The sequence below is a fragment of the Quercus suber genome, unplaced genomic scaffold (genome assembly GCF_002906115.3).
Source record: "Quercus suber isolate HL8 unplaced genomic scaffold, Cork oak 2.0 scaffold_21, whole genome shotgun sequence".
In the NCBI taxonomy this organism is placed as follows: Eukaryota; Viridiplantae; Streptophyta; class Magnoliopsida; order Fagales; family Fagaceae; genus Quercus; species Quercus suber.
In genome coordinates, this window is record NW_027069486.1 from 1,650,698 (window position 1) to 1,677,405 (window position 26,708).

The 26,708-nt window shown below is 38.1% G+C and overlaps 1 protein-coding gene across 1 annotated transcript; it reads left to right on the forward strand.

The window, feature by feature from the left end:
- Positions 1-1,194: 1,194 nt before the first annotated feature.
- LOC112015893 (UPF0481 protein At3g47200) lies at positions 1,195-16,690 on the forward strand. Its single transcript, XM_024048347.2, has 2 exons — positions 1,195-1,354; positions 15,288-16,690. Exon 2 carries the CDS (start codon positions 15,314-15,316, stop codon positions 16,523-16,525), a length of 1,212 nt encoding a protein of 403 aa, XP_023904115.2. The 5' UTR covers positions 1,195-1,354; positions 15,288-15,313; the 3' UTR covers positions 16,526-16,690.
- The last annotated feature ends 10,018 nt before the right edge of the window (positions 16,691-26,708 follow it).

A 26,708-nucleotide genomic window follows, 5' to 3' on the forward strand; every position in this document is an offset into this window, starting at 1 on the left:
ATATTTAGTTTTTAGTTAGATTAATAATGGATATATGATGAGAAAGTAAATATGATTTTCATATTATTTATTGATGATGGCAAATCAACTACCATATTTGACTTTTCCTAACTATGAAAATGTCAAAACTAGGTTTCAAAAGAAAATAGAGAATGATTTTTTTAACAAACTCTTTGGTTTGTACATTGAAAGGGAAATTGCAACAATATTTATTATAGAATCAATCATAAATAAATTTTGAAGTAAAAAAAAAAAAAACCATTAAATTCCATTTTAATAAATGATTAAGTTAAAAATTTATGAAACTATTATTTTGTGTATTTTCATTTTTTTTTTCTTATACTGAATAGATAATAGTTTAAAATTTCATATGTTTTGAATTACGTATCTTGTTCTTGAAATGTGAAAACTCTTTGTTTAATATTGTTGGTCCCCCAAAGATATAATCTTGATTCCGTTCATAAACCAAGCTATTGTTTTCAATCATATCATAAAATAAGAGAGTCTTTCTTCAAAAACTAACAAAAAGAAGATCAACCTCAATATCCATAATCCACCATCTCATTGGTAGGTACCTGATAACTGGGCCAGTCCATCTATATGCAAAGGCCTCTCATGACCAACCTAAACCTTTCAATCATATAGTTTTTGCAAAAGACACAAAAAATTCTTGTAAGCCTATCTAAAAAGCTTGTGAGCCTATCCCTTGTAGTTAGTCTATTTAGACAGCTGGCAGATTCTCAATTCTCTATCTCCAGTTGGAATAGTCTTCTTTAAACTTGCACCAAGTTCTCTGATTAGCTGGTTGGTTAATGGATTTGAATCAGGTGCAATTGCAAGAGAAAAGAGCTGAGAAGGTAAAGTGGTGAAAAAGTTAAAAGTTTTAATCGAAGGGTTGATATTGCACCAGATCTCAATCCGGTTTAACAACCTCCATTGGTCATCCTTAAAAACACTAAAAATCTTTGCATCAAAAGAGCTGTACAACATCATACCCCACAAGCACTACACACTTAAAGATTTGAACCTAGGCCCTTACCTCTCTCATAACCCACAAGCACTTATAGTTGTAGTGATCAACGCACAATGGTGTGCAGTAGTCTGGTGGGTGAAGTTAAATGCAACAAGATAGGAGTAACTGTGACGTAAGTTCACAGGAGAAGAGGTGACGTAATATTTTGAGATACAGTTGCAGTGTTGTTATTTATATATATCCTTTGGGCTTCATTTGAAAGCTGTAAGTTGTGTGAGAACCAAACATAGCATCGTTTGTTGATAGTTGCACTTACAGTTACAGATTACAGTGCCGTTCTTTCAGCTGCTAGTGCTACACAAATAATAACTGAGGACTGAGGTATATGCTTTCTTAACATTTCCTCTTTCTGTTCCTTGATTTTTCTATCTATCTTTTTATTTATTTATTTTCTCCTTATCTTTCTTACCGATATCATCTTTTTTTATCCCTTATCTTCAAAGCCAGAACCAATACCATACAACAGTTATTTGCTGATTTTTCTCTCATTTTTTATTAACGGACGACAACAACATGTCATACCTCTCACAAACTTGGTAATAGTTGCTTGGATTTACAATTAATATTAGGCACAACGTTCATTGATTGTCTTTTAAACTGCAATCACTATTATACTCCACACACCCCCCCCCCCCCCTGTTACCCCCCCTGTTTGTCTTTTTCTTTCAATTAATTCTTAGCTTGGGTTTGCTTTGGAATTTTGATACAAATGTTACGGACGAAATGATCTTTCTCATTTTTAATATTTCATTTGAAAATTCATCAACTATAATATGTTATGTGTTTGATTTATGATGTGCAATAACTTGTGATTGGTGAAGTGTAAGTAGAACATTGAAGGTAGAATGGAAAATCTTTATTCCAAATATCAAATTTTTTATTTTTGGATTTAAAAGAGGATATGCATAAATCAAGAGTTAACAAGTCTGTTACAAAACAGCTTAACTTTATAAAAAACTAATAGGATTTCCACCACAGGTGGTGGTTCATTAAAATATACAAAAGAGGTGATAAATCCTTATCCAAACTCGCCAATGCATTAACACATTGGTTAGCTTCCTAGACCCGGTACACATGCTCAACTTGCTTGTTAGGGATAACTTTCAATAGGTTCATGCAATTAGATTAGAGTACTATACCCTAAGGGATTGGCTTTGTAATTCCTATGGTCTTATGATATCCATAAAATCTTGGGTTTGAAACCTCTTGCTAGAATTTTTTGGGGCCACTACCATGAAATTTCTTCTTGTAATAACTTAGTACATGTGGGACGAGGGGAATACATACACCTGAGAGAATAGTTAAATAGTCTGGACACTCTCATTTGTCCAAAAAATAAGATAAGAGCACTAGTATCAAGTGTTCTAAATGCTAATTTTTTAGCATTTAATACACTAAACTTCAGAAACACCACAACATCAAATGTTTTAAATGCTAAAAAAATTTAGCATTAGCATCCGTACATATGCTTCTAGTATTAGAAGTCTACAAACACAAATGCAAAAAATTTTACTTGGGTAAACTACATATTTAGTTTCTATTCTTTACATTATATTTCAATTTGGTCTCGAACCTTACAATTGTGTCAATTTGGTCCCTAACTTTTTAGTATTTTGTCAATTTAGTCCATATTGTTATATCTTGGATGAAAATTGCTGACATGACAAATGGTCAAAATAAAATTTTAGTTTATTGTCATATCAACAAAAGCTAATTTTTTTTATTTTGGTCATTAGACACGTCATTAATTTTCATCTAAAAGAAATCGGCAGAGAATAAATTGACACGATACTAAAAGGTTAGAGACCAAATTGACACAATTGAAAGATTAGAGATCAAATTGAAATATGATTTATAGGATAGAGACCAAATACGTAATTTACCCTTTTTACTCTTATTCAACTCTTTCTTCTCTCTTCTGACTCTATCTCTTCTCTCTCTCAAAATTTTTTCTTGCCTCTTTGGCACTTTCTTCTCTTCACTCTCTCTCTCTCGGTTTTCAATGGCAATGGTTATGGGTTTCATGTCATGCCTTAAACTCAAAATGGTGCAAAGCATGAGAAAAACACCTCAAAGGTACCTGTATATTTTTTCTTTTTAACAATTAAATTTAGGTGAAAACACCATTTTGGTCCTTACATTTTAGGGTCAGAGTCAATTTAGTTCCTATATTTTGGTAGCAATCAATTTAGTCCCTGTTATTTTCAAATTGCAGTTAATTTGGTCTCTACTGTTAATTTGCTAATGGAAAATGCTTACGTGGTAAATGGTGTGCACTATTGGCACACTTAAAGCTTATGTGGCATATAAAATAATATTAAAAATTACCAAATCAGTATTGTGGGGCCCACGGGCCTGATAGCCTCAGCCCATCGTGTAGTAGGCCCAAGGCCCACGTCGAGGAAGACTGACCATCCGAGGCTAAATTGGGGAAAAGCCTCTTTTTCGGATCCACGCCGAGGACCTCTTCGTCCTCGGCATGCTTAGGATAATTTTGGGAAGGGACAAGCCCAGGGCAAGCTGTCACCTTCACACTTAATGCATTCACCTAACCCCTCTGGCCGCATTAATGGGGATATAACCCCTTAGCAGGGCAACGTTGATCAGAGTGAACCACTTGAGTGCTGATAAGGCCTCTGATGGGACGGACGGTCAGAAGAAAGGCGAATGAATGATCAACAGATGGAAGAACGAGATAGGACGATGAAGACTATATAAGAAGAGCGAGTAAAGTAAGATAAGGGGGGAGGGGGAAAAGAAAGAAAAAAAAGGGCTCCTCGGCCATGGGCCAAGGAGCATCCCCCAGTTGTAAATAGTTCTAAGTATTTTTTAATAAAAGAAGAGAGTTCATGCTTCGTGAGCGCCGGCCAGCGCCTAAACCTTTAATCCACTCTCTACAAATTTATTGTTTGGGCTCGTTGGGTTGAAAACCCATTCATACTCTGGATCCAAGCCAAATTGAGTCCCCACAATTGGCGCCGTCTGTGGGGAGGATTAGTGCGCTGGCCGGCGCACCAAGCGATTGTTCTAAGTGGTCGTTTTACAGTAGGTTGGCGAAGTAAAAAAAAAAAAAGATTTGACAGCGAAAAGAGAAATCCTGATATTATTTCATAGATAGAAAAAGTACAAAATACAATCAGAGGCTCAGGCAGGCGTGCTTTACAAACAAATTTACAAGCTAATCCTACAATCAGAGGCCCAGGTGGACCCGTCCTAGAACTAGCTAGAGGGAAGTGTCAACTCGTTCCCTTATTGGCATCAAGAGAATGGGAGAACTTGACACTAAGAGGGCGGAAGGGGGCTGAGGCTGGCTCGTTTCAAAGCCACCAACAACTCCTTTCTTGGAGCGGCGGAGCTTGAACAAAGCGAGGAGCAGATGCAGGGGCTCCGGGACACCCTCCCCAATGATTTTCCCTTGATTCTCTCCAATCCTCACGAGCGTTGGCCGTTGGAGACGGCAACACTCGAGCACCGCCCATGACATGAATTCGCACGTCTCCTTCGTCGGGGGTGCGCTCCGAGGAGAGACATTAGGTACTTCAATGACATCCCTCCGGGCCACCGTGTATGGTGCCATCGGGGTTACGCCTAGATTCTGCCGCACCGGAAGCCCAGTGGGGGCTGCGGCCACAACGGCTCTTGGCACGGATGTCCTCACACCTGCCCAAAGCCGCCCCATAGCTACCAGTTCCGGTCACAATTCCGGCAGGATTATTAAAGGGGCCTGGGCAGATGAAAGGGTGTGTACTTTCTGTTTGTGTTGGGAGGTTCATGGAGAATGGAGAAACCATCTCCCCAGAAAGCCTTATATAGAGGATGAGGGTTGGTGAGAATTAATTCACGCAGAATTCAAAAAGAGAGTTATCAACAGGCCTAATAATGAAGATACCAAATTCCAAGGAGGCTGTAGACTGTTGGACTCGTGTTAATTCACGAGAACATTAATGAAGACGCGTCTCGCGCACTGAAGCGTTAAGCACGGAACACGAACAGCCTAGGGATGCTTCATATATGAAAAAGATGGGGGCTCAAGCTGGAGGCGAGATCAACGCCTCGTGTATAGATCATAATCCGACCCCAGGGAGGAATCTTCTCCAGTAAAGCGGTCCGAGGACAAACCCCTACTTACAGAAAAATAGAAGTGGTAGACAGAACCAAGGCATTGCATGGTCCTCAGACCCAAGCCTATGGGAAAGCTAATCACACCATTATACCTGGGTACTAGACAGAACCAAGGTATTGCATGGTCCTCGGACTCAAACCTATGGGGAAACTAGATACTTACAGAAAAATAGAAGTGGTAGACAGAACCAAGGCATTGCATGGTCCTCGGACCCAAGCCTATGGGAAAACTAATCACACCATTATACCTGGGTACTAGACAGAACCAAGGTATTGCATGGTCCTCGGACTCAAACCTATGGGGAAACTAGATACTTACAGAAAAATAGAAGTGGTAGACAGAACCAAGGTATTGCATGGTCCTCGGACCCAAGCCTATGGTAAAACTATTCACACCATTATACCTGGGTACTAGACAGAACCAAGGTATTGCATGGTCCTCGGACTCAAACCTATGGGGAAACTAGATACTTACAGAAAAATAGAAGTGGTAGACAGAACCAAGGTATTGCATGGTCCTCGGACCCAAGCCTATGGTAAAACTATTCACACCATTATACCTGGGTACTAGACAGAACCAAGGTATTGCATGGTCCTCGGACTCAAACCTATGGGGAAACTAGATACTTACAGAAAAATAGAAGTGGTAGACAGAACCAAGGTATTGCATGGTCCTCGGACCCAAGCCTATGGTAAAACTATTCACACCATTATACCTGGGTACTAGACAGAACCAAGGTATTGCATGGTCCTCGGACTCAAACCTATGGGGAAACTAGATACTTACAGAAAAATAGAAGTGGTAGACAGAACCAAGGTATTGCATGGTCCTCGGACCCAAGCCTATGGTAAAACTATTCACACCATTATACCTGGGTACTAGACAGAACCAAGGTATTGCATGGTCCTCGGACTCAAACCTATGGGGAAACTAGATACTTACAGAAAAATAGAAGTGGTAGACAGAACCAAGGCATTGCATGGTCCTCGGACCCAAGCCTATGGGAAAACTAATCACACCATTATACCTGGGTACTAGACAGAACCAAGGTATTGCATGGTCCTCAGACTCAAACCTATGGGGAAACTAGATACTTACAGAAAAATAGAAGTGGTAGACAGAACCAAGGCATTGCATGGTCCTCGGACCCAAGCCTATGGGAAAACTAATCACACCATTATACTTGGGTACTAGACAGAACCAAGGTATTGCATGGTCCTCGGACTCAAACCTATGGGGAAACTAGATACTTACAGAAAAATAGAAGTGGTAGACAGAACCAAGGTATTGCATGGTCCTCGGACTCGAACCTATGGAGAAAATAACTATCTGGAGAAAAACCAAAGCGTTACCTAGAGTCAAGCTATAATACAGTCTTTAGATTTATATTTAAAGGATAACAGATGATCTCACAAGACTAACTCCAGAATAGAATACAAGTATTGAGTAGAATATTAGAGTAAAGCAAGTAAAAGAAAATATCCGTAGTTGGAAGCAAAGTATTGAGCATTCAGTTCAAACAGAAAATATACAATTTCCTTACAACGCCACCGAGGCAAGAAACAAAATGAAATAAAAGAGAAAATAAACAGAATTATCCTACGTCATACACCAGTCTTCCCAATTCAGTAGGCAAATTAATTTGATAAGCAGATCAAAAGGCTTTAGCCAAGGCCTAAGGGCCTTGTCTCGGAGGGTCCGCAGGAGGGCTCGCCACGTCTTGTGGCATTTCCTGACCCTCGGTTCTAACTCCCCCCAACGTTCTCTGGGGTTCAACCTCCTCGGAGGGTTGGTCAGCTAAAGATGTATCCTCGGCGGACTTATTGTGGCTCTCAGTCGCTGGTAATGCGGACCCCTCCTCGGGAGCAGCAGGGGCAGTCTCGCGAATTGTAATAGGGTAATATACCCTGTCCTCCCTCCTAAGGTCAGATGAGGCATCAACCCCTGCTTGGTTGAGGGTTTCATGCCAGGTCTGAGAACAAAAATGCCTGCACACTGCAGGAACTTGAGCTCGAAGGGTGGCTTCAGTCTTAGCCACCCCATCTGCGAAAGCCTCCTCCTCCGCCTGTTCTACAGAGCGCTCAGCGTCTATTTTTGCAAATACCGCCTCATCTTTGGCTCTCACAGCCTTGTCCCTGGCATACTCGGCAATACCTTTCTCATGGATTGCCTCGGTCAACTTTTTCTTCAAGTAGGCAATGTCTTCTTTGGCAGTCTGTAGGTAGCCTTCAATGTCTTGCAAGCGATTGGTTTGATCCTCAGCTTGCTTCCTAGCCGCGGCTAAGTCGAAGGCAGCAGTGTCACTGGCCTTTGTCATCTCCTCCAGATTCTCGATCGCCTTTTTTAGGTCAGCCTCAGATCTCTTGAGGGTACTGGCAGCTTTCAAAAACTTGTCACGCTCTTGCTCTAAGGCGCTGCTTTGGCCATCGACCTCCTCGTCTAACCTGAAAAGAGCCTGGATAGCCTGCCAATAAAAACAAGTAACTCTGTAAAGAGAAGGGAGGGTACTAAGTAACAAAGTTCGAATAAAGTAAATAGGTACCAAAGGACCCACCATGCCTAGATATTTCTTAAGGTCAAAGACAACCTCTGACCCACTCATATTTCTTAGCTCGGCCATGTCAGTGGGAAGGAGAAGAGACTTCTCCAGGGCATCGGCTACGAGAGCCCCCTCAACCCCTTGAGGTTCCCGTATCGATGCGTCATCCATCAAGGGTTGATCATGGAGCATGGCAGCGGGCAGCCAGGCTTGGGCCTCAGACTGTTGGATGATCTTCCTACCTTTCCGTTGACCACCGAGCTTCAGTTGCTTTGGAGGCCTGCGAAATCCACCCTCTTCGGGCGGGGAATGGGATTTGCTTCCGTCCATCGGCTCCTTGCCCTTGGAAAGTCTCTTCCTTTTTTGGGTCATAAGACTCGGTCTGAGGGTCTGATACTGTGGGGACGGAGGATGACCTGGTTTGCACAGTTAAAATCTGGGGCGGAGGTGTTGGGAGCTTAGGCTGCGACTCTTCCGGTGCACCCTTCTCGGAATTGCCTTCAAGCAGGTCAAGAAGGTTGGTTTGGGGCTGTCTTTTTAAACCCATCTCAGCCTGAGTACCAACTCTTAGGGACCGGAGATCGGCTTCGGACAGATGAGGGTCTCCTAGGTCACCAGAGGGATCCTCGGACTGATCAGCTAGGTCGAACACACCATATTCGTCCTCAGAAGAGCTCAGTTCAACCACCTCCCCTACCTTCTTAGATTGTCCTTCCTCGGCCACCGTTACTTGATGGGATGAGGAGGGACCTGCTAGCGGAATACCTTCAGGTATGCGAGATCCCTCGAAAAATGCAAAACTGTCCTCCACCACGGTAATCTGCGTAAGCCGAGGGTCACGAGCTCTAATTACGTGCTTCGGGACTGGGAATGATTTCTGAGCTGGGTCACATCTGAGGATTTTGTGAGTAGCTCTAACCTGGTTATCAGTTTCGTTCAGGAAAAGTTCTGACCTAAGAACGGTTTCCAAATCCGCTTTGTTGACTAGGTGGAAATGACGTGCGAAGGCATGCGGATCTGCGAAAAGAAAAGCGAAACTCCTGTGGTTAATCAATCAAAGCGGATATACAGCTATAAACAAATAAAAATACTGAAACCTAGATTGTCTCCTACTTCGGATACCCTACCTGGCTCCCCCTCTACTGTTGGGCAGTGAAAACCGGTGTGCCACTCCCCTGACACTATAAGGAAATCTTGAGTCAACCCCTTATTAGAATCAGGAAGACACTGGATGAGTCGGACTCTATCGTCCCTCGTCTTCATATAGTACGTCTTACCCCTCAGGTGATGAAGGTTGTAACACCAGTTCACATCGTGGTGAGTCAGTCTTAGCCTCATTTTCTCATTCAAGGTATCTACACACCCTAATATCCTAAATACATTCACGGCACACTGGGTAGGAGCCAGGCGGAAATGCCTAAGGTAATTGAGAGTCACTGGCCTCATAGGGATTCTCATCCCTCCCTCTACGAAAGCGACTATCGGGATCACTACTTCACCCTCTCTCCTCTTAATGTACCACTCCCCTTCTTCACAGTATTTCAAACTCACATTATTGGGTATCCCATAGTCAACAATGAATTTGTTCATCATCTCGTCGGACTCAACCAACTTCTTAAACTTACCCATCCCCCAAGGACGACTAAAGATTCCAGAAGAAGAAAAGAAGGAATAGAATCAAGGAAAATTTAGGGTCACCGGAAGAAGAAGACTTACAGAAATATGACGATTCTCTTCAGGTAGTGTGCAAATTGAACCAGATTCAAATCATACGCATCAATGGTTGTAAGCACGAAAATGAGGAAACCAGGCAGTTCAAACAGGTACTTATACTCCCCCTTAGGTTCCCCAAATGTAACCGCCTGCCCATAAAAGCAGGAGATCCCCACCGAACAATTACCATTACACCGTTAAAAGTGGGAAACGTGGTGTCGCCAAAATTTAATGTGGGCACACATTAAGTCTTGAAACGTCAAAAACGCACATCGGGCAGTCGAAAAGTCGCCAGCATTAGCGCGGACCGAAGTGGGGCGATTCGTCTAGAGGGCCCGTGAATATCAAAACCCTCCTCCCTGTTCGAGGGATCGTGCAGCAGGGTTTTGAGGGGCTATTATGGGGCCCATGGGCCTGATAGCCTCAGCCCATCGTGTAGTAGGCCCAAGGCCCACGCCGAGGAAGACTGACCATCCGAGGCTAAATTAGGGAAAAGCCTCTTTTTCGGATCCACGCCGAGGACCTCTTCGTCCTCAGCATGCCAAGGATAATTTTGGGAAGGGACAAGCCCAGGGCTAGCCATCACCTTCACACTTAATGCATTCACCTAACCCCTCTGGCCGCATTAATGGGGATATAACCCCTTAGCAGGGCAACGTTGATCAGAGTGAACCACTTGAGTGCTGATAAGGCCTCTAATGGGACGAACGGTCAGAAGAAAGGCGAATGAATAATCAATAGATGGAAGAACGAGATAGGACGATGAAGACTATATAAGAAGAGCGAGTAAAGTAAGATAAGGGGGGAGGGGGAAAAGAAAGAAAAAAAAGGGCTCCTCGGCCATGGGCCAAGGAGCATCCCCCAGTTGTAAATAGTTCTAAGTATTTTTTAATAAAAGAAGAGAGTTCATGCTTCGTGAGCGCCGGCCAGCGCCTAAACCTTCAATCCACTCTCTACAAATTTATTGTTTGGGCTCGTTGGGCTAAAAACCCATTCATACTCTGGATCCAAGCCAAATTGAGTCCTCACAAGTATTTTAATAATTAATAAAAAGCCATGTCAAAAAAAAAAAAAAAAACCCACAATTCTAAACTGATTTTTTTAACGGAAAAAATAAAAATAAATTATGATTTTCTTTCATTTTCTTGCAATCCAAACACACAAACATTGATGGTTTGCAAAAGACCCAGAAGTGAAAGTGAATCAAAAATTTTCCCCGCATCATTTGTTTTGATTTGGAGATTGATCAGTCTTGATCTTGCTTGGAGGCTTTCAAAATGGGTTTATTAAGTGTTAATCTTTATTGTTGTTCAATCTCCTTCTTCATTCTCTTTTTCTTGACCAGTTAGTTAGAGATTTCTCCCATTCCCATTTTCGGCAACTATAAAAAAAATGCAATTAAAAGACCCAACATGTCTTCGCCTTTCTTACACTAATCTATTCCAAAACCCAACTTTCTTCAACAAACTGCCACCACAAAGACCACCTCATTTCCAAACCCATGCTGAAAGCTAAATCAAAACCCCATTCCAGAAATACAAAGTCACAAACAATCTCAACAGTGCACACATCAAAGGAAAATCAAAAGAGAGAGAATCGAGCTTAGGAGAGAGAAACCCTTGTGAGGGGAGAGAGAGTGAGCGCTAGCCATCCGTTTGTGGCTCGCAGTGGTTGCTGGCGACAATCGTGGGGTTTGGCTGCGTAAAGCTTGGCCATGGCTTGGGTTCCACGAAATCTGCTGCAAACTTCATCTCCTCGTCATATCTAAAAGTAAAGAACCCATATCCATTTGCATCCAAACATTTCAGTGATGTATAAGGATATCAAAGGTTAAATTGGTTTGATTCTCTCTGTTCAGTTGTTGGTAATCTAGATCCTTTGCATTTCTTTAGAACCAAACACAAACAAACTTTGCTGGGTCTTTCTTAGATCTTGATGTGTTTAATATTGAGTTTTTTTTTTTATTTTTTTTTATTTATTTTTTTTAATTCATTTTTAATTTTTTCGTTAAAAAAATCAGTTTAGAATTGTAGGTTTTGTTTTTTCTACATGGCTTTTTATTAATTATAAAAATGTTGATTTGGTACTTTTTAATATTATTTTATATGCCACGTAAGTTTTAAGTGTGCCAACAGTGCACACCGTTTGTCACGTAGGCATTTTCCATTAGTAAATTAACAGTAGAGACCAAATTGACTGCAATTTGAAAATAACAAGGACTAAATTAACTGCTAACAAAATGTAGAGACCAAATTGATTGTGACTCCAAAATCTAGGGACCAAAATGGTGTTTTCGCCTTCAATTTAAATAATTTATATCACATACTAGCATCAAGAATTATCATAATAGTTCTATTAAAGATACTTCCAACATAAGTCAAACCTCTATGCAATAATTACAAGGACCATTGACCACAAAAGAATGGAGGTCTGAATAAATATAATTACATGTCATTAACTTGTCTCATCAATGGAAATAAAAGTCATAACCACTATTAGATAGAAAAGAATGAGTCAAGCCTACTCTAGGATGTACACTATCTAAATATCACAATCACAAAAGTCCAACCTCCATCAGTAGATAGTCTAAATACTGCTAGACAAACTTGTCTCAAAATGATTGTTGCCTACTCTGAAAAAGTTTGTAAAAGAATGGAATGAGACAGAACCCAGTAAGTAACATAATTAATGGGGGTAGGGGAAGTGCAAGTTTCATAATAAAGAATAGTTTACACAGCATGCATAATTAGGAATTTCCATTTAATTTCTATAAAATCAATTTCATTAACAACATAACAAGAATGATAGAAATAATGTAGCACCAAGCTTCCCAAAATAACTATGAAACTACATATTAGTCAATGTGAGCCATAAAAATACATAATACTGTTTCAAAACTAGAAACCTCACCCAAGGCCATATGACAAGGTTGTCACACAAACGGAGTGGTCACATAGATGTGGTCATCACACAGACACGTCGTCACACAGATGTCAGATGAAGTCGTCACACAAACGGGGTCGTCACACAGACATCGACGTAACACAAACAAGGTCATTACACAAATGTCATCACAAAGATAGGGGGGTAATCACCAATTTCATGGCACAATGGCAAAACCACATCAAAAGCTCAAAATTTAATGTACTTGAAATACACAGTTCACTTCCAAGTAGTTTTATAAAATATTTAAATAACCAAATATCCACAATATTCTCAAAGTCCTTAAACCATTTCTTGTCATTAATATTTTGCATAAATTTTCCAAATAATATAGGTTAAGATAAAGCATCTTTTGTATTTCCAAATAATACCACAAACCATGAAATCCATTATCAAGGGAGTTCAATGATGCTTTTCTTTTCCATGCCAAATATTCATGCATTTCCCCATATGTAATATTAAATATGATGCGCTTTTCATATATAATCACATATAGTTGGGTCACAACACTACTCTTTTTAGGAAAACATGGTTCCATAAATAATTTTTCCAAAATGTGTTTAACCCAAAAAATAACATTTTATGCAATATGCGTATTTTTCTAAAAATCCCATTAAGAAATCACTTACCTTGCAATCCAAGAAAAACCTAATTCTCTAAGCTCCAATGGAGATTTGCTAGAACCTAGACAATGCCAAACCAACCTATCACGATAAGCATAAAGCTTGACATTGCATCTAGCTATGAATTAGGAATTGCCAAATAAGAAACTAATTAGACAAGCCTAGTATTTAACCTCACAAATAATGTATTCCACTTCCAAAGTTTCTCAACAATTTAATTTACAAGGCATGAACTCCAATTTATAAACTTAAGTCATTCAAGTAATTCTCTCTAACATCAAAACTTCAACACCTTATAAGTACTTCCCACAAGAATTTCATAACATCATCAAGAAACCCATGAAACCAAAATCACAATAATTTAAATCTTTAACTAGCTCCAAATAAACAATAAAAATTATATTTACCAACTATATCACATTAGAAAGCCAAAACCCCCAAATCTTCACCATAACAAACCTTAGATAGTCACCATTTGTAAGAACCATAAACTCACTCATCAAATAAATCCACCAAGACCAAACTCATACATATAAACACATGAATATTACTTCCAAAACTCATAAATCACATGAATTTCATTATCAAAGCTTAGATTAAAAGAACCTCAAGCAAAAGTATAAAACCCACCAAAAAGATAAGAAAATTTTACCTCAAATAATAGAGATGAGTGAACCTTAGCTTTTTCCTATAGAGTTTTCTGGTAAACCTTGCCAGAAATATGATGGAGGTGGCTGTGAGATGAGCACTGGTGAGAGAGTGAAAAGAGAGAGATAGAGAGTAGTGTTTGTGTGAAATGAAAAAAGAAAAGAGAGGGGAGTATTAGTTGGCTGGCCAAGAAAGTGAGGGAGTGAAATGTGTGGTGGATAGTGAGTGGGATAGGTGTAGACATGGCAAAACGGGTCAGACCCGTTTGACCCGACCCGTTTAACCTGCAACCTGTAACCCGTTTGACCCGTTTAAAAATGACCCGTTTTGACCTGTGACCTGTTTTAACCCGCGACCCGATTGACCCAACCCAAACCCGACCCGACCCGCCCGTTTTGCCATGTCTACCAACGTTAAGTAGATTGAGATTGAGGTGTAATTCTTATAAGATATTTACTTATTCTTTTTCACTTAATATGTTATGTACTCCATTATAGTTTGTCATTCTTTAATTGCCACCTTCATTTTCTCTTCCTACTTTAAACAGATCAAAAATTATACCAAGATTAACTTCTAGAAAGCTGGAACAAGAGTTGCACCAAATTTAGGTATCAAGTGTTTAGTGGTAATTGGTAACTGGTAACAGTATCACCAATGAGAATCTAATCACATTTAAGGAACTCAAAAACAATTGACAAATTGCATCTATTTCCAAAAAAAAAAAAAAACTTGTTTAAAAAATACGGGTCAACTTGACCCGTCCTGCGACCCGACTTGACCCGCGACCCATTTGACCCGTTTAAAAATGACCCATTTTGACCCGCGACTCGATTGACCTGACCCGAACCCGACCTGACTCGATCGTTTTGCCATCTCTAGATAGGTGGGGCACATGTAGGCCCAAAAAGCCAAAAATCTGACTCCCCCACCCCCCCCCCCCACCCCCTCTTTTTGGTTACAAAGTACATACCTTCCAATTTGTAAAATTTAATTTTGACCGTAAAATGAATAAATTTTGAAATGGAGAGATGGACTGTTATGAGTTGCATCTAATAAGAAAATTAGGTCATTTTAAATGTGATATTTATTAAATTGGGCACTTATTAAGGCTACTTTGAAGACTTATTGGTCTAAGTTATAATTTTATTTTGACTTTTGGCCAAATGCCACTAATCAGTTGTTAGGAATAAAAGATGAACACCTATAATTTTATAACTTAATTGATACTTATTAATATTTTCAATAGAGATATTTAGGGCTTAAACCTCCATTCTCTCTCTCTGTCTCTCCCCCAAATATTGAATTACTTTTAAAAGAAAAAGAAAAAACAAGTATCATGAAACGGGTTTTGCTTTAAATTTCTATGGTAGAAAAAAGAAGAAGATTAATACTATATCTATATGATGCAAAATAATATTTTTACATGTTAATTAATATTATTTTATTAAATATATCAATTTAACAGAGATATAATGCTTGACAATTTCCATTCCATTTTCTTAATTAATTACTAATAATAATAAATTATGAAATGAGTTTGTGAAAAGGAAAAAAAAGAAAAGAAAAAAAGAGCGGATGCGATTAAGTTAGTACGTCCGTGGATCACGCATATCATCCTGTAGTATTTTTAATGCTAGTGGCTGTTGTGGTGTTTTTGGCTCTCAGGAAATTAGACCAAAGCAACTTGGTAGATGGCAGAATCAACGATTGTTGAAATTGAACAACCAGTAGGTGCTTCATCAAATAGTGCATTGATAGCAACTGAAGGGCAAAAAAAGTTGAGAAGCATTCCTCCTATCCACAAGGTTCCAGCTAACATTCGCAAATGGAACGAAGGAGCGTACACACCTAGCAATGTTTCAATTGGCCCTTATCACTGCAACAGCAACATACGTCGAGAGTACTTTTCTAAACTTAACATATTAATATCTGAATGCGCTGGCCGGAAACTAGGTGTAATGGATGAGTTTGACATTCGCCATTATTATAGAGAGACTATTGATGACCCCAATTATGTTACAGATAAATTATTCGTTCGGGATGCGTATCTCGTTATTGAGATTTTCTTGCGGCTTATAGACGATGCGAGGAGGATTGACCTGTTATTACTCGAAAATCAGCTTCCATTCTTTTTTATTGAGGAACTATTCCGCCGTGAATATGCCAATACCTCATCCAGTTTGATTGAACTTACTTTTGACTTTTTTAAGGAATTCAACGTTCTAAACATAAAACCCGCAGATCTGAAAATAGAGATAGAACACTTCACCGATTTGCTTAGAACCTTTTACTTACCTCCATCCCGTCAACTACCAAAAAGAGGCAGGAAAAGTATTAAACTTTTGTACACTGCAACCCAGCTGCAAGAGGCAGGAGTCAAGATTGAGGTGAGTTCAAGCAAATGCATACTTGACTTTAAATTCGATTTCAAAACTGGACGGTTGCAAATCCCATGCTTAGTCTTAACATTTGCTTATACGATAGTTGTGCAAAATGTTTTGGCACTAGAGCAGACCCGATATGTGGGAAATGGATACGTGACGGATTACTTTCTCATGATGTCTTCCCTTGCCCAATCTATAGAAGATATGGAATTACTTCGACATTTGAAAATTGTTCAAGGTTTTGACTACAAGACTGATGACGCACTACTATCAATTGTTCAAGATCTTTGCAGAGATATCGAATCGATAGATATGAACCATGATTACATTCTTACCTTTAAGAAATTGAAAAAATTCCATAATCGTCCAAGAAACCTGATGCACATGTGGAAGAAACCACTGAAGCGGGATTATTTTAGCAATCCTTGGCGAACTGCTTCTACCATAGCTGCTATTATCCTTCTGGTCCTCACTTTCATACAAACTGTATGCTCCGTCATCCAGGTACTACCGAAGTAATTAATTGTACTAGCTAGTTTGGCTTCTTGTTTGATTGCTTCCTGATGAATTATTAGTATTATTTTTGTTGTTCATTGTCAGAACTTTGCATTGTAAAAGACACGATCCGCGTGTTTCAATGTCCCTGTAGGCTAGTTCTCCCTTTTGTGTACGTGCTTGTTCTAATAAAAAGAAAAAAAAATGTTGTTAATTGATACTCTTCAGAGAATAACAACAAAGATCAAGCCAAAGCTAAAGTTCAAGAGGCACATACTGCGGTCTCATTAGCGAATCTTGAATAACGAAGGGTCAAAACGAAACTTAATGATAAAAGCATCTTCAATTTACAGGTTGAACAAATGACAGGTGCATTATGGCTGTTCTTAAAACACTAATCTCTTCTACAGTGATTCGAGATTTGAGAAGAACTTTTTTTAATTTTCGTGGAAGATCTCTACAAGCTGGCAGCCAAAGTTAGCTTATGAACTGTACAATTGCATATCGCCAAAGTCTTATACCACTGCACATCCTTGGTGTAATAGTCACTTTATAAATATAAGTATTTGTGGGGTGTGGGGGATAAGGGCCGAAGTTCAAGTCTCTAGAAAAGAGTTTCACACACATATACACTTAGATTATGCTAGAATAGAAATTCTATCTTGTATAAATATATATATATATATATTAAGTAAAAAAAAGAGTTGAATAGCAACGCATATTAATTAAGGAATCAACAAATATACAACAAAGATCAAGCCAAAGCTAAAGTTCAAGAGGCACATACTGCGGTCTCATTAGCGAATCTTGAATAACGAAGGGTCAAAACGAAACTTAATGATAAAAGCATCTTCAATTTACAGGTTGAACAAATGACAGGTGCATTATGGCTGTTCTTAAAACACTAATCTCTTCTACAGTAATTCGAGATTTGAGAAGCACTTTTTTTAATTTTCGTGGAAGTTCTCTACAAGCTGGCAACCAAAGTTAGCACATGAACTGTACAATTGCATATCGCCAAAGTCTTATACCACCACACATCCTTGATGTGATACTCCATAAATATAAGTATTTGTGGGTTGTGGAGGGTAAGGGCCGGAGTTCAAGTTTCTAGAAGGGAGTTTCACACACATATACACTTAGATTATGTTAGAGTAGAAATTTTATCTTGTATAAATATATATATATATATATATATTAAGTAAAAAAAAGCGTTGAATAGCAACGCATATTAATTAAGGAATCAACAAATATACACGTGTATCTATATTTTATAGCCAGCCTATTACCTTTCTTGATTTTTTTTTATTTATTAATTTTTTTTAAATCAAACCAACCTGTTAACCTTTATATGCTAAAACATTAGGAGTCCTAGTTGTGAAGAAAATAGAGGCCTAGCCACCTTTTTTTTACGCTTGGGCTGGAGTTTATGGCCCACTATATCTTATTTCTTTAGCCCAGAAAGGCCCATAAAACCCTTAAACCTTAGGTTTAACTAAAATATAATTGTCATTTCCTAAACTTTTAATTTTTGGAACCAAACCATTACTTCCAATCAACTATCCTCACTATCCCTTACATTTTGTTTTGTTTTGTTTTGTGTATGATAAAATAATGTAACCTTCCAAACAAATAAAAAATTCATCAATTTAACTCTAAAAACTATTAAAATTATCTTTCTCCCAAAAAAAAAAAACTAAAGTAACCGTGTAAATTTATAGGTCTACTATAGTTGTTTATATGTATTTTTTATTCATTTGGATAAAGGAAGAGAGGAAATAGTAGTTGTAACGCGTGAAAAGAAAAAAATAATTTAAAAAATTAAGAAAAATTGATATTTTAATAAAATAAAAAATATAATAGATAATCTAACGTGTTTACTAAATAATAATAAAAATTATATTTGACATTTAAGAAATACAACCTCAAATTTAAATGAAAAAATAATTTAATTTAATTTCTCAAATTATTTTTAATTACCTCTGTGGGGTCCGTGGGCCTGATAGCCTCGGCCCATCATATAGCGGGCCCAAGGCCTATGCCGAGGAGCGCAAGCTATTTCTGAGGAGAAGGGGGGGAAGCCTATTCTCTTGGATCCACGCCGAGGATACCTTGTCCTCGGCCTGACAAAGGTGATTTTGGGGAGAGGTTAACCCCAAAGTAAGCTGTCACTATCATATTGAATGCACTCAACCAACCCCCCTGGCCGCATTAATGGGGAGGTAACCCCTTGGCAGGATAACGTTGGTTAGAGTGAGCCACTTGAGTGCCGATAATCTCTCTCTCTCTCTCTCTCTCTCTCTCTCATTTCAATATCCTCTACTCTCTAATCTATCGAGCTGAGTCACCCAGGGTCTTCGCTTAACCCTTATAGAGTGCGGTAGTCATCGGTGGCAACCAGTGCCGTAGTTTAAGAGAGAAAGAGATATCTAGAGATGGTGGTGAACCTGGGTTTTGGCTGTGTGTGTGTTTTTAAGTTTGAGTTTGCAAGGGGAGAGGTTTTGTTTTTGAGTACAATGCATGTTGGCTCTGTGTTTCATTTGAGTTTTTTCCCTTCTCTTACTTGTGTCACATTGTGTGTTCTTCAATGTTTTTCGTCAATGTTATTTTCGTTATTCATTTTCATTATTCTGGCAGTAGCATAGCATTTTATAAAAAAATAAAATAAAAAAATAAAAAATAAAAATAAAAAAATAAAAGAAGAAGAAGAAGAAGAAGAAGAAGAAGAAGAAGAAGAAGAAGAAGAAGGAGGAATCCATAGATAAAACTATGTTTTACCTAGACAACTTGTTTCAATTTTTTGCCAATCACTTTTTTACTATAAGCGAAACCTTTCTCTTTCGAAGCTATACATGTAATTATTTGGTCCATTTGTTGTCTCATTGGTAATTAAGGGGGCTATGACTTAAGAGATACTTGTAAGTATTTCGTCGGCCCTCTTCGGTCTAGTTTGTTTATTTGGTCTACATTGGTTCATTTCGTTAAAAAATTATGAAGGTATTATTTTGTGCATTTTCATTTATTTATTTATTCATATTGAATAGATAATAGTTTAAAATTTCATATATTAGTTTAGTTTTGAATTACATTTCTTGTTCTTGAAATGTAAAATTCTTTGTTTAATATTGTTGGGCTCTCAAAGATATAATCTTGATTCCGTTCATAGACCGAGCTATTGTTTTCGATCATATCATAAAATAGGAGATTCTTTAGAAACCAACAAAATGAAAATCAACCTCAATATCCATAATCCATCATCTCATTGGCAGGTATTAATCCATGTCCAAATTTAGGAAATAGAAGCCCATCTGGATACCATGAATCATGCCGGAAAAACAAGGAGTTCCGTTGTCCTATTTTGTGCCGAAGGAAAGGTCTAGCAATATCTCTCAACTTAAGATTTTCATACAAGTCCAAGAAGATTTGCAAGGAACCTTTACTACCCATAAAAACTCGTATTCTTCAATAGATAAACATACACTCATGCTTTCCAATGGAACTAGGCGTAGCGAAAGGTTCATATTATTATTCCAAATCCCTTTTTTTGTAACATTTCGCATAAAACTTTCACCCCAAGAGCTTTTGGGGTCACATCCTTTCCATGCATAAAAGTCTTAGATTTTTCTCAACCGTTTTAATAACTTTCTTGGGAAGGATAAACAAACTACACCTATAAATTTTAATTCTAATGAAGATTGATTTTAGTAGTGTACCCAGTCATTCTATATTGAATATTGTCCCAAAAATTCAAAAAATAAAATTTTCATCTAACCAATTCCCAGCTGGTGTTCACTTCCAAAAAAAGAAAAGCAAAAACTCATTGTACGCAACAAGTTTCTAAGTGTTATTGAACTTGCTTTAATAACTTATTTGAATTTCATTATCATTATTATTCAAAAAATTGTTTGGTTTTTTCTTTTGCCCCGAAATTAATTTGTGTTTGGATTTTTGGAACTCAAGCTATTTGCTATTTAGGACCTAAAGTAAAAAATATTAAATTTTTGGGATTTAAATGTTGTTGACTACAACTTAATGCTCTGTCCGGGTGTTTTCATTTTTTTTTTTTAATTTTTATACAGTATTTTTTAATTAGAAACTATGTAAGGTTGAAATTTATCAATCATCTTGTTGGCTTTATTTCGTGCCAATTTGCTTGTAATTTAAGCACTTAGTAAACCTATATTTAGGTGGGATTATTGTAAGGGTAGTGTGTGAGAAGTTGTGAAGAAAAGTTCAAGTATGTGCAAAGAAGTAGAGCTTCGTGGCTAGGACTCGCAAGTGGCTCGCAACTGCAAGTCACTAACTTCAGGCACGTGAGATGCACACAAGGAAGCTGAAGGGTCGCGCCAGCTGTCGCACTACAGGACAAAAGTCCCAGGTTGGCTAGGCCGTTACGTCGCGACTTGATTTCGCGACTTGGATAAACCGCGAGACCAAGCCGCCAATTTATCCTGTTTGGCAAAAATCTGTCTCTTCGTATTCTCATCTCACCTCACTATATATAGATCCTTATACCCACTAAATGGAGAGAGCTTCCAGAGAGAATTTTGTGAGAGAAAACCCTAGAGAAAAACAAAATTGCCTCATCCCCAATCTTCATCTAAGCAACTCTACAAATTCCTCTACTCTCTTCCTCTCCATTGTCATACCCTTGAGAGGTCTTTTACCAAATCCTTATCTCACCACACCCATGTCTATGAGAAGGTTTGTTTGGTGCTGAGAGAAGCAATTTGGAAGGAACCAATATACATTGGTTGATGCTATGGTCAAGTAGCGGAATCCGGTAAGCTAGAAAAGAAAAAGGTTCGGCGCAACCTCGTTGGAGCAAGAAGCTTGGAGGGCTTAGGTACCTGGGTAAATTAGGCTTGGAGGGTCTATTATTGTTCATGTATCCCAACTACATTTTCTAGTGGATTATTGACCGCTTGGAAGGTGGCGGAGAGGTTTTATGCTGAGGACTTCGGTTTCCTCTTCGATAACACATCGTGTGTTGTCCGTGTGTTTGCATCGTTCTTCCCTTTATCTTTGTCTTATATTTACTGCTGTAAATGTGTTTATATTTGGCTTAAATTATCTATCAATTATGTTATTGGCTTTTTATCATGTTCCGCACATTAATTGTTTGATATAAAGCTTGAGTTGGTATTTTTATAATTTGGAATCTAAACGTTCAAGGGTGTTTCATACCTATATTGAACTTTCAAACTAAATTAAAAGAACATTAGACATTTACAAAATATAATGTTGAGATTGAGACACTAGTTTCAAACTTTTATTTGCGTTTGGGAAAAAAAATTTCTGACTTGGCAACAATAATTTGTTATTAGTAGAAGAATAATGGGCATATGATGAAAAAATAATTAAGATTTTCATTTCATTTGTATATGGTGGGAAATCATCTACAATATTTAACTTTTTCAGTCATGATTATGAATATGTCAAAATGAAGTTTTGAAGCAAAATAGAGTGATTTTTAAATTACTCTTTGATTTGTCCGTAGAAAGTGAAATTGTGACTAAATTTATTACAAAATAAATCATAGATAATTTTTTGTAGGGGCACAGGCCCAAATATATATTGAGGCTGGGAGAGGTAGGCCCAAATATATATTGGGCCTTGGACTTGTTCGAGGAGGCACAATGGTCTAAGAATAGATCAATAGTAAGGAAGAAGTAAGACTTTGAACTTCACGAGTAAGCTATGATTGTAAAGGCTAGGAGAGGTAGGTCAAGGAAGAGTATCTCCTCAGCTAAATGAAGAAAGGGTTAGAAAGTGTGTTCTGTCGTTCAAAATGATATTCCAAGAAGTTCTATTGATAAGGATATGCACTGCAAACGTACAGGACAAATGGGAGCCAAGAAATATCTAAGAAAAAGTTGCTATCACCGTATTGAATGTTCTGCAACTAACTCTTTGGCCGCATTTATGAGAAGAAGACCCTTGAGCACTTAGTTACCCCAACTCATAAAGGGTCTATAAGGGTGTCTGATGGGACAAGCACTCAAGTAGTGGCTTGGATGATCGACAAGTGGAGGGTTAAGATTATTCAAATGGAGATATATAATGTAAGAGACCCCTGAGGAAAGGGGGATTGAAAAATAGAAAGAAAAACACTATAAAAATTAAGACTTGAACTTGTAATCAAACTTGAGAATCAATATATAAGAACTGATCTCCTCGGACTGTGCCGATGACAATTTTCCTTTAGATTAAACTAGTTTGTCTACATTTTTTTGTCATCTGAATCCGCTTTATTTGTTGACTGATTCATTAAAACCCAGTTTCCCAACCCATTCTCTACAAATTCATTGTATTGGACTTTTTGGGCCTAAGTTCATTTATCATTTAGGCTAGGGACTCAAATTGCGTCCTTACATTTTTTTATTTCAAAATAATACTGGGTTTCATTTATTTAATGGTTAAGTATAAATCTATTAAAAAAACCATTATTTTGTGCCATTTCATTTATTTTTTATTTCAAAATAATACTAGTGGATTACAATTTGAAATTCATGCAATGAATTAAAAAAAGAAAAAAAGAAAAAAAAAAGGAGAATGGAAGACATAACTTTGAAAAGCACACATCTATTCCACAGCCCTCTCAAAAAAGAGTATTTGAATGACAAAATCATATGCTCCAACCCCTCAAAAGCCTGACTGTGATGTCATAGTGGAACAACCATCTACATTTGAACACTATGATGTCAATTGATGACTCAGGGGAGACCTAGGGCTTGTTTGGTTGCTATTTTTTAGAATAGACAACTACTTTTTGGATGGAAAATTTTTCTGTGTTTTCTAAAAGCTAGTGTATGGAAATGCTTACTTTAAAATTGAAGGAAATGGGAAAGATATTTTTGATGTTTTGTTAGTTCATGAGAACAAGTGATGAAGTGATTTTCATGCCTATGAACTGTGCAAATAAATGCACTATAAAATCACATTACAAAAGTGTTGTTATTTATCTATTTTTTTTTCAAATCCCAAACCCTCATTGTTCATCCCATTTCTTTTTCTTTTCTATCTCCTCTCTTGTTTTGATCTCTCACAGCAATCTGGGCTCCTCCTCAATGATTGTTGATGGCCTTCTATTACCACTCCAAGCCCTCAACTACCTTGTCCTCTTTTCTCAACTCCTAAATCACCTAGTCGAAACCCCAACTCCAATCCCAGTCCCAATAAGTTTCTTTGATTTCTTCAATGCCTATGGATGTGTGGCAGCCGAGGACAATATGATGACTTTGGAGGAGTTTTTGGCCAAGGCTAGGGCTGGGCCCTTGGAGGAAGGGGTGGACTCCCTGTAGAGAGCTTGTTTGGAGGAGTGTAAGCCTTGAATCCCATCTTGCCACCAAACCCCTTTGAAGGTTCCATTGTGGTCTTTGTAAATGAGGTGTAGGTGGAAGACGGAAGAGGGAAGAGGGTTTGGTCATAGATTGGAACCTTAGGGTTATATGGAGGTCGTGGGTCACGTAGGTGTAGGGTAACAAGTCATGGGGGTTGGGTGGATTGGTTTTGATGTTTCGCTGGGGGTGGGGATGGGTGAGTACCTTGTATATCCAAACCTTTTTCCTTTTTTTTTTTTTTTTTTTTTTTTTTTTTTTTTGATAAGTAACGAAAATTTTATTAAAAAACGAAAAACAACCAACTCGAGTACATTAGAAATGTACTATGGGGGCATAAATCAATAACCAAGATTACAACGATCAAGTAAAACGGGAAGGGAAGAACAAGAAAAATGATAAAAGACCACACTCCAATCGAGGAGAGTGTGTAAAAAAAAAAAAAAAGACTTAATCTCTAACATAAAGCGTTCACATCTCTTAAAGCTTCTACCATTCCTTTCGTGCCAAATACACCATAACAAGCAATGAGGCACAATTCTCCACAACTCTATATTTCTATGTCGACCAAACTTACCCTGCCAAGACTCAAACAACTCAATAACCTTCTGAGGCATAACCCATTGAATTCCAAACAAACAAAACACCAACGACCACAACTCACAAGCAATGGGGCAATGAAGAAGAAGATGATCCACTGACTCCCCAGACTTCTTACACATATAGCACCAATCAAGAACTAGCACACATTGTTTGTGAAGGTTATCTATTGTTAAAATCTTACCTAAGGAAGCAGACCATGAAAAGAAAGCTACCCTTGGAGGAACCTTCGATTTCCAAATCATCTTCCAAGGGAAGGATAAGATGGTAGGAGGGTAAAAAGAAAGATAGAATCCTTTAACCTCAAAACCTCTACTCCTTGCTGGCTTTCAACACACTCGATCCAGACCTAATCCCCATACCTTCGAAGAGTAGACCATATCCATAAATAGATTAAAGGATTTTTGTTCCCAATCTTGTGAAGGAGGATGAAATTTAGCATCCCAATGAATCCTCCCACTAGACCAACACATAACCTCCTCTACTGAAGAATCCTTTATTCTACTAATACAATAAAGTTCTGGAAAAGCCTCTTGAAGAGTACGATCTCATCATCACACATGCTTCCAAAACTTCACTCTAGTACTGTGAGAGACCGCGTCCCCGGCCCCCTTTTTTAGAATGTTGGGCCAAACCCATGTGAATGGGTGGAGTTGTGTTATTGCCTCTCAAAATGGAGGTTCGACTAGTTATATTTTTCCCTTTAGATTAAGGGTTTTACAATGGAGTCGCCACTTATTTAATTCTTAGAAAAATAAGAAAACCATAATTAAAAAATTCCTCATTTTATTAATTTGAAATTGAATTTACATTGAAAATAGGAAATTACATGGCTTTGGTCCTAGATACATTCTAAGATAAAGTACATGACTTTGTTTCCTAGTTACAATCTAGAAATTGAAAATTACAAGGATAAGCATTTGATTTACTAACCCTTGATCTAAGTTCGGAGGCTATGTTACAAGGTGGGAAGGTGTTAGGCACCCACCTTGCCCGGTGAAACCGGTCTTCTAGACTATGGTGGCCAACAATCATATCATATCATCCAATATGTCAATCAATTTACATGTTGAATTTAATGTGTATGCATGTGATAAACCCTAATTCAATTTATTAAACATTGCATTTGGATTGAAAAATAAAATTCTAGTGAATGTGTGTGGATGGTGATAACCTAGATTCAAGGATTTGAAAGAATTATGAAACAAATTTTTTTTTTTTTTTTTTTTTGGATAAGTAACGAAAATTTTATTAAAAAAACAAAAAACAACCAACTCGAGTACATTAGGAATGTACTATGGAGGCATAAATCAATAACCAAGATTACAACGATCAAGTAAAACGGGAAGGGAAGAACAAGAAAAATGACAAAAGACCACACTCCAATCGAGGAGAGTGTGTAAAAAAAAAAAAAAAAGACTTAATCTCTAACATAGAGTGTTCACATCTCTCAAAGCTTCTAGCACTCCTTTCGCGCCAAATACACCATAACAAGCAATGAGGCACAATTCTCCACAACTCTATATTTCTATGTCAACCAAACTTACCCTGCCAAGACTCAAACAACTCAATAACCTTCTGAGGCATAACCCATTGAATTCCAAACAAACAAAACACCAACGACCACAACTCACAAGCAATGGGGCAATGAAGAAGAAGATGATCCACTGACTCCCCAGACTTCTTACACATATAGCACCAATCAAGAACTAGCACACATTGTTTATGAAGGTTATTTGTTGTTAAAATCTTACTTAAGGAAGCAGACCATGAAAAGAAAGTTACCCTTGGAGGAACCTTCGATTTCCAAATCATCTTCCAAGGGAAGGATAAGATGGTAGGAGGGTAAAAAGAAAGATAGAATCCTTTAACCTCAAAACCTCTACTCCTTGCTGGCTTCCAACACACCCAATCTAGACCCAATCCCCGTACCTTCGAAGAGTAGACCATATCCATAAATAGATTAAAGGATTTTTGTTCCCAATCTTATGGAGGATGACGAAATTTAGCATCCCAATGAATCCTCCCACCAAACCAACGCATAACCTCCTCTACTGAAGAATCCTTTATTCTACTAATACAATAAAGTTCCGGAAAAGCCTCTTGAAGAGTACGATCTCATCATCACACATGCTTCCAAAACTTTACTCTAGTACCATCCCCTACATCATACAGAAGTAGTTTAGAAAAACTCATCCAACCACTCCTAATGTCTCCACAAACTAACACCATAAGCACTAGTCACCTTTTTCGTGCACCAACCACCT